The 9316-nt window shown below is 32.6% G+C and overlaps 1 protein-coding gene across 2 annotated transcripts in view; it reads right to left on the reverse strand.

The window, feature by feature from the left end:
* LOC127699195 (ectonucleoside triphosphate diphosphohydrolase 5-like) overlaps positions 1–9235 on the reverse strand; it is a 29267-nt gene extending 20032 nt beyond the window's left edge. For both annotated transcript variants that reach the window (XM_052202960.1, XM_052202961.1), the window contains exons 1-4: positions 9132–9235; positions 4645–5086; positions 2518–2594; positions 1205–1348 (exon numbers count right to left, since the gene is read on the reverse strand). In XM_052202960.1, the coding sequence (XP_052058920.1) occupies positions 1205–1348; positions 2518–2594; positions 4645–5020 (597 nt within the window). In that variant the 5' untranslated portion in view covers positions 5021–5086; positions 9132–9235. The remainder of the gene's footprint in view (positions 1–1204; positions 1349–2517; positions 2595–4644; positions 5087–9131) is intronic.
* Positions 9236–9316: the final 81 nt, after the last annotated feature.

The raw sequence follows: 9316 nt of genomic DNA on the forward strand, positions 1-9316 counted from the left end.
TGTCAAGTGTTTACAAATTTCGTGAAGAAGGACCGAAAATATACGTTGATATTCCAACATTTGCGCGCGAAGCATACCCAGGATCAACTAATTGAAGTTCCTGGGTATGCTTCTCGCGCAAATGTTGGAATGTCAACGTATATTTTCGGTCCTTCTACACGAAATTTGTACACACTTGACACAGCCATTTTTACATCTCCACACTTGATCAACTAATTGAAGTTCCTGGGTATGCTTCTCGCGCAAATGTTGGAATGTCAACGTATATTTTCGGTCCTTCTTCACGAAATTTGTAAACACTTGACACAGCCATTTTTACATCTCCACACTGAAGAGAGTTCAAGGGCTGCCATTGGTCAAGAATGATGTAGTCGGAATGGGTGTGACTTTTATCTACTGTTAGATGGTGCAGCATTGTAATCACAAGTGTCAACTGGCTTAATCTGCCAAGGGTGGAGAGGAGAGGACTGGATCATAACCCTTGACTAGCCAAGATGGAAAAATGCCTGTCCTGAGCATTATATATTTGTAAATTACTACTTTCAATATATCAATAGAGATGGTTAAGATTAACATTCATTTCATTATTCTTTCACTATCAAGACAATAGGAAAACAGCTGCATTTAATAAAGTAATATTTCCTCTAGTAATAACTTCAAAATTTGCTGGCTTACCTCATTCAGTTATGTATCTACTATGCCCTTAAGTAATAACCTCAAAGTTTGTTGGGTTACTGGTACCTCTTTCAGTAAATAACCTGCTTTACCTTCTTGTAATAATCTACTAAGTTTGCTAGCTTACCTCTTTTGGTAAAGTATATGCTATACCCTCTCATAATAACCTCAATGTTTGCTGGCTTACCTCTTACACCCTCGTAATAACCTCAAATATTGTTGGCTAACCTCATTCATTAAAGTATCCTATGCCCTCACATAATAACCTCAAATATTGTTGGCTTACCTCATTCAGTAAATTAAATGCTATGACCTCTTGCAATAACCTCAAAGTTTGCTGGCTTACCTCATTCAGTAAATTATAAACTATGCCCTCTCCTAAAACATTCAAAGTTTGATGACTTACCTCTTCCAGCTGTAAACTATATGAAATGCCCTTTTGTTATAACCTCAAAGTTTGCTGGCTTACCTCTTTCAGTGAAGTATCTGCTATTCCCTCTCATAATAACCTCAAAGTTTGCTGGCTTACCTCTTTCAGTAAAGTATCTGCTACTCCCTCTCGTAATAACCTCAGACCAGCTGTGGCTAACAATGATACCGGTGTCCTGGGCTGTAATTCACTTGGTACTTCCGCTAAAGCTATATTCAGTAATTGTCGTATACTTTCTGCACCCTACAGAACATTAATACAACAATTTGGCATAAATCTTTAAAAGTTCACATCATACGTAACATGTGTACTAACTTTCAAGCTGATGTGATCACAACTTCAAGATAAATTACTTTAACCAGACACTTTAAATCCTGATACAGGATGACTACAAACAGACAAGAGAATATAGATGTAAATACCAGAAAACACTTCAACACTATTGTGCTATTTCGCACTCAACAACAGATATTATATTTTTTACTTAAAATCAAAGCAAATGAGAAATTCATGATATTAAATACATGTAATAAAATAAATTAATCTGTATAATTGTAGTGTGCATCCGTTTTACTACTTATTAAATACATTTCAGGTGTCTTAAACTGATTAATGAGGTTACTAAATTAAGCAGTTTAAGCCATCGTATAATAAATCCATAATTTCATTATTTTACATTATATCGTATATAACTATGATTTTCTTTATGGAAGAGATAAGTGCTGCATTACATTGCTCTAATCCACTTAAAACCAAATTTTTACAAATGAAGCAATAAATCAATAGATAATTTGTACTTGTAAATAGTTTCATATTACCAAATAAAAGATTATTTTATATTAATAGATTTTTTTCTTTATGAAACAGATGAAAATATGTGACATGTGTTTTTTCACCATTGTCAGCAATCTGTCAAATTACTTTGTTAGGTTTGAAAAGTACAAATGTATTATGATATATAACTAACCTACTAAATTCAACAGTTTGTTTCAAAGATGGTTTAAGAAAAAAAAACTTGGATGTTTGTCAAATTTGTTTTTAGTAAATTGTTTTTGTTTAAAAATATACGGCAGTTAGTTTTCTCAATTGAATTGTGCCACATATTTTATGTGCACAAGGGCAATAACTAACAAAATTTTGTTTTGGTTCTTTAAATCTGTTCCATAAATATTCTATAAGAAATATATTCATGAGATCACTTAAAATGTAAGTTTCCATATAATTTCTATTTTCAACAGTCACAACTCTGGTGAAAATAGTCGATTGTGCTGATTCACTAACTCTTCCAAGTGTTGTACGGGGAACAATTACTTTCAAAACTCAAATAATTTTTTATATCAAGCTGTTTCTAGACAAAATCTTTTAAACTGTATTCAAGACATATAATGATAATTTCAGCTAAACATATATACCTTCTTAGGATCATCAGCATAGCTTGATAAACCGGGTTTAACTTGCTCAAATACTTCTCTCACTAGTTTTAATGGACCTGTAAAATAGAGACCATTGGAAACACATCTCAACTTTAGGAACAGATAACTTAATCATGTCAATAACTCTTAATATGTTGCATTTTATCAAGGTTCTAACTAAGGGTTTCTTTTTATTCCAGGGAGTCAATATGTTTCACTATCATGACTATGGCAGGTCTATAGTTTTGAGAGAAAAAAATCTCACCAGAAATTTTCATTGTTCCAACTAATGAAATGATCCATGATACCTGAACAAATGATGAGTCAAGGATTCCATTCCTCAACTTAATGAAAACCATTTTTTGTATCAAATTGAGGGTTTGCAGACTTTTACAATATATGTCAAATTTTGGTCAAGCTTGTTATCATGGTTAAATTCTTTGACTTTTACTACATTTCGACAGCAATCTATAAAGTAAAGAAATCTGATTCATTGAAATAAGAATTTGCATAAAATCTTGTTGAATAGATAGTAAAATAACTTCATATAGGCTATTCTATACTTGTCACAAAACAATTATGGTACAATCTGAGACAAATATAACCATTCCATACACTTAAAGGAAAATATATTTGTGGAAGAGGGCCAAAGTATACCAAAGGGACATTCAAACTCATAGGTCAAAAATAAACTGACAACCAAGGCTTCCAAAACGGTCATATATTCCGGACATTTGTATAATGTCCGGTAAAAGTCCGGCTGGGCAAAGCATGAAACGGTCATCTACTTTTTAGTTTTCAAGGCTTTCTTAAGAGACGATCATTTTAACATAATTCGCGATCTTTTTGACCAAACCTTTTGCCTTTAACAGCCACACATTTCCGGTCATAAAAGTGACATGATCATTAAGTACTATCAAAATAACCCCTACTTTAATACCTTCTCATTTTAATCAAGGCTAATTAGTTGTCGGACAGCTGAAATTTACCTGTTCAGGTGACAGGAAAACTATTTTGAACCGGACATTGATCGGTCTATTCAAAGTTATTTTCTTACATTTCACCGGTTTGCATCTAATTAATTTAGTCAAAAAGATTTAAATTATCAGAAATACATTTACAAATATGATTTGATGAAAAAATTAAAAGGTGAAAATGAAAAATCGTCATAACCACGTTGTTTGAACCAGAGACATGTCTCTGTTTGAACTAGTACACGTGTGCGCATGCGCACACAGGTGTGAAATTTAATTATGCATCCTAATTTCGTCAAAAAATGCTTAAATTGCCATTGATACCTTTATCTCACGTTTATTCCGAATATATTTTTGAAGAAATAACGTAGAAAGAGCTACTTTCATTCATGCTTTGCAAACGTACGCGGAATTTAAGTATCCGTCTCTGGTCCATGTTTTACCATTGTCAAGATAACATCCGGTATAATATTAGAAGTAAAGTTTTTACAACGTTATTTTGCACAAATAAAGAGTCTAAGGCAGATATAAGTACGCTGATGTTGCTCACTTTGAATGATGCACTGCCAATTTAACCGTATACGTCTGAACTTCGAATTTGAATCAAAGAAAGTTTAATATCGTTTTTTTTTTAATGTCAATCATTGGGATGGCCAACTCGGCAACTGATTACCATAATTGCCTTTTGTTTATTTAGTCTTAAGGGATTAAAATCAGGATAATATATAAAATGTCCGGCTGGCTAAAAATAATTTTGGAAGCCCTGCTGACAACACCATGGCTAAAAAAGAAAAAGACCAACAGACAAACAATAGTACACAAAACACAACATAGAAAACTAAAGACTGATCAACATGAACCCTGCCAAAAACTGGGGGGTGATCTCAGGTGCTCGGGAAGGGTAAGCAGATCCTCCTCCACATTTGGCACCCGTCGTGTTGCTCATGTTGCTCAAGTTATAGAAGGATTATGAAGATTTCCAGATAATTCCCCTAATTGTTTTATTTATCACTGGGAGACTTGTACAGAATATTTTCTTCTCAAGAAGAAAGATTGTGGTTGCAATAACATATACATTGTGGTTAGCAACAATGAACCTTTATATATATATATATAAATACAGAGTAGATCCCTGACAACACTCTTTACTTACCATTGGTACGCTTAAAGTGGAACACATGAACTCTTGACCCTGTACTACCAGCATCTAACACAACAGCATAAATTTCTGAGCTTGTTCCCATTACATGCTTGTTATCAATATCCTGTGAAGGTTGTTTCGGCATCCTCACAGGTCGTCTTGCTACAAATTCTACAGTTTCTACATCTGAATAGCCGTTAGCTGATGGTACAATGTACACAACTAACAGAATCAAACAAACTATAGCTACAGCTGCGACCATTCTCCCTCGTACCTCGTACATGCTCCATGATTTTGTCCGATTTAAGAATGATGATGTAGATTGGGAATGGCTAAGTAGTGTCATTGATGCTGATTTTTTCATGTTGTCTGCGTTTTCTTTGTCCATTTATGTCTTTAAATATTTGTACAACTAAAAATCCTCACAAGTACCAACTGTTCAATGATTTGATCTCTGTAAAACATACATGTCCATTGAAAATTGAGTTTTCTCTATCACATTATTTATTTATTTAGTAAGAGTTATCTTAATTATGTTTGACAATTATTCACTTCCATCTTTTTATATTTATGCTAACTTTTACAATGTTTAAACCCTTATATACTGCATTTAAGAGGGTAAGACCTTGGTGAAGTGCTGTACATCGTTATATCAGTAACATGTTTGTAATAAGAATATTCATGTGATACAGAAGTTAAATAATTTGTGCTACTTCCAAACTAAGATTACGTTTACGATAATGTACAAGGACCCAAGTGTCATGAATGTTGGTGGTTGGTCTGTTGTACAATGCTTAGGATTTCTGATATGCCTTTTGTGTTTGATGAATGTGGATATTGATTTTTATGAATTATATCCATTACCTTAAATAAAATATCATGGAAAGTTAATTTTCTGATTACCATGATTACAGATCAGAGTATGTATATTGTAGTTGTTCTGTATATTGCAGTTGAACTGTATATTGTAGTTGTATTGTATATTGCAGTTGTATTGTATATTGTATATTGTAGTTGTATTGTATATTGCAGTTGTACTGCATATTGTAGTTGTATTGTATATTGCAGTTGAACTGTATATTGTAGTTGTATTGTATATTGCAGTTGTACTGTATATTGTATATTGTAGTTGTATTGTATATTGCAGTTGTACTGCATATTGTAGTTGTATTGTATATTGCAGTTGTACTGTATATTGTAGTTGTATTGTATATTGCAGTTGTACTGTATATTGTATATTGTAGTTGTATTGTATATTGCAGTTGTACTGCATATTGTAGTTGTATTGTATATTGCAGTTGTACTGCATATTGTAGTTGTACTGTATATTGTAGTTGTACTGTATATTACAGTTGTATATTGTTATTGTACTGTATATTTTAGTTTTACTGTACATTATAATTCTACTGTGTATTGAAGTTGTACTGTATATTGCAGTTGTTCTTATTGGACTGTACATTTTATTTCGACTGTGATTGATTGATTGATTGTTGGTTGCCTAACATCCAGTGGCAAATATTTCATGCATTTTCAGGACGAAATTTGACTGTGAATTGTAGTTGTACTGTATATTGTTATTGTACTGTATATTGTTATTGTACTGTATCTTATACATGTAGTTGCATATTGTAGTTGCACTGGATATTGCAATTGTTATTCTACTTAGACGACTATACGGTATGGATTTTTCTTATTGTTGAAGGCCGTACAGTGGCCTTTAATTGCTTACTACCACTCATTTTACCTCTGGCGGATAGTTGTCTAATTGGCAGTCATATCACATCTTCTCATTTTTTTATAGATTGACAAGCATCACAGGCTTTAGCAAAGAAATGTTTGGAAATAAGTGTGGCCTGAACCTGGGTCGCAATTTTAAATGCTTTAACGTAGGAGTAATCCATGGTGCCTAAGGTCCACAAATTAGTCAAAAAAATATCACAAGAACCATCAGAGCTACTGGTCCAGTACCAGTTACTGTCAGAAATTTGAAGCTTTTCTCATATATTTCTTTAAAGGAACTCCTGTTGAAAATGTTCTTTTACCATAAAAAGTGTTACCAAAAGTTAGGTTAAACACCACGCTCTCAATCTTAAAATCATCTTATAAACAACAAAATTGGTATACTAGTGTACCAATTTTACCGTGAAATTTTATGGTAATGAGAACGAGTTACAATCATCAGTTAAGAATCTACTCACTAAATGATAGATATTTCCACTTTTATAAGTATTAAAGTGATATAATAATTTTCTGTAGTAAGACAAGAAGGTTCCTTGCTAAAATAACCAAGTCCATGTGTAAATGGTCATTACGTCCGTATATTCTAAATCTTTTCTTCCTTTCACAAAGTCTGAACTGGTCATTAATTATGACACTTGAGATCAACAAAATATACTGCATTGAATGAGAGCAAAAAATATGATTTTCGAATTTATAAATCTGTCCTTATTCTTATGAAATGAAATTTGTATTCTTAAGCAAGCTTTGTTATATTTCCTATTTGAAACCAGTAAGTTTTCTAAAATTGGGGACACCATAAAGTAATGACGTCATGTTCCTGCACATCTATCTTCCCACATCTTGTTACAAGAAAGAAAACCACAGAATTTCTTTATCTTAATCAGATAAAACAAAACAAAGTTTTTAAATATGAAGCAAAAATATGTGTCTGCATATTATATGGGCACAAAATCCCCAATTACAGTAACAAAATCAATAAAATTAAAAAAAAACAATTTTAAAAATCAATAAACTATTGAAATCAATATAATTTAACTTTTTTTTATTTTTAACTTTCTTAGTTTCCCACATTTGCCATGTTTGCACAGAAATCTCTTTCTTCCGGTCTCATTTGTCCCAGAACTTTGAGTAAAATATAGGAAGGAGCATCATATTGGTTCCCACAAATTTGTTGTTTTTTATTACCAAAAGAATACTGCAAGTTAAACAATTCGAATAAAATCCTTACATTTTAAAATGAGTCTGGAGCTTATTCAAAATAGGATTTTATAGCAAACATAAATGGGGAATGTGTCCTTTGGACACAGATAATGCCCCCTCTTGCATATAACTTTATAAAGGGACATAACTCTAGAACTGTAAAAGTGACGCCACCAAAATTCAAACTTGATTTGTGTTTTGTGGTGATAAGCATTGTGTATAAGTTTCAAAACATTTGGTTGAGGCAAACTAAAGTTAGAGAACGGAAACGAAAAATTCAGCAATTTTTACATTTGTAAAGGGGCATAACTCTAGAACGGTTAAAGTGACGCCACCAAAATTCAAACTTGATCTGTGTTTTGTGGTAATAAGCAGTGTGTTTAAGTTTCATAACATTTGGTTGAGGTAAACTAAAGTTAGAGAACAGAAACGATAAATTCAGCAATTTTCCATTTGTAAAGGGGCATAACTCTAGAACGGTAAGAGTGACGCTACCAAAATTCAAACTTGATCTGTGTTTTGTGGTAATAAGCATTGTGTTTAAGTTTCATAACATTTGGTTGAGGCAAACTAAAGTAAGAGAACGGAAACCAATTTTTGGACGTACGTACGTACGTACAGATGGACAAGGGAAAAACTTAATGCCCCCTCCGCTTTGGCGGGGGCATAAAAATGTGATATGGGTTATTCAATTTTTTGCTGCAAAAAATTAATACAGCCTTTTTTAAAGACATCATAATTATTTGGACTACAGTATCCTCATCCATGTCATCGAATCCAGTCCGTTCGCCCAAAATCAAGTTAGCCCCCAATCATGTTCGCCCCCTACACGTTCCCACCCTTTTAATTAGTTTTGTGTTGAACAATTTTTAATCGTGTTTAAGTTAGTGTATTGCTTTAAAAATAAGTTTTGTTTTCTTGTTTCAAAAATAAAATTGACATTCTAAATACGTAAACAGGTTTCCTTTAGTGTTTTATCATAATTATTGAATACAAAATTGTCATGATGATCAAAGTTCATTCATTTAAGACTTGTGAAAGAAGGCAGAATATACCAAATGGCTATTAAATTCGTCACAATGACATTGCCATGACAACAACCAATAACACAAAACTTGGGGCACAAAGCACATTTTTAGCTGTGCATGGTATTGCATATCAGTTATCAGTACCTACAGAGAATTTATTTCCATGTTAATAGAATATATGCATATTGAACATTTGATAATTAAGCATCAAATCACAACAGCAAAAAAATATTTCATATAAATAATAAACATGATAAAAATTCCTGAAATTTTATTCCTGAAAACATAAATATTTTGATATATAAATCCTAAACAAATTTAACAATTCAACGGGTATTTCAATGAAAATAGGATGCGAACGGAACAGATGGGGCGAACGTGCATATTTGCGAACGTGTATTGGAGCGAACGGACCCGATACCCATGTCGTCGTCCAAGATTTACCATCACTTTTTAATTTGAACAGTTGAAAGGCGCTTCGATTCAATTAGATCAGAAATTGGAATTTGTTTTTAACAACCTACATCTTACCATAGAAAAATATCCCATTACCCAAATATTTATGAACTCGAGCTAGTTCTCATAAAAAAAGTACATATCCGTGTTGTTGACAAACACGTCGTCTTCTTGTCTGGTACCTAACTGAACTTATTAGCGCAAGTACCAGAAATCCCTTTTCTTTGAAATAATAAAAATATTTTTTTATAATAAAATAT

The sequence above is a fragment of the Mytilus californianus genome, unplaced genomic scaffold, assembly GCF_021869535.1.
Source record: "Mytilus californianus isolate M0D057914Y unplaced genomic scaffold, xbMytCali1.0.p SCAF_4, whole genome shotgun sequence".
NCBI lineage: Eukaryota > Metazoa > Mollusca > Bivalvia > Mytilida > Mytilidae > Mytilus > Mytilus californianus.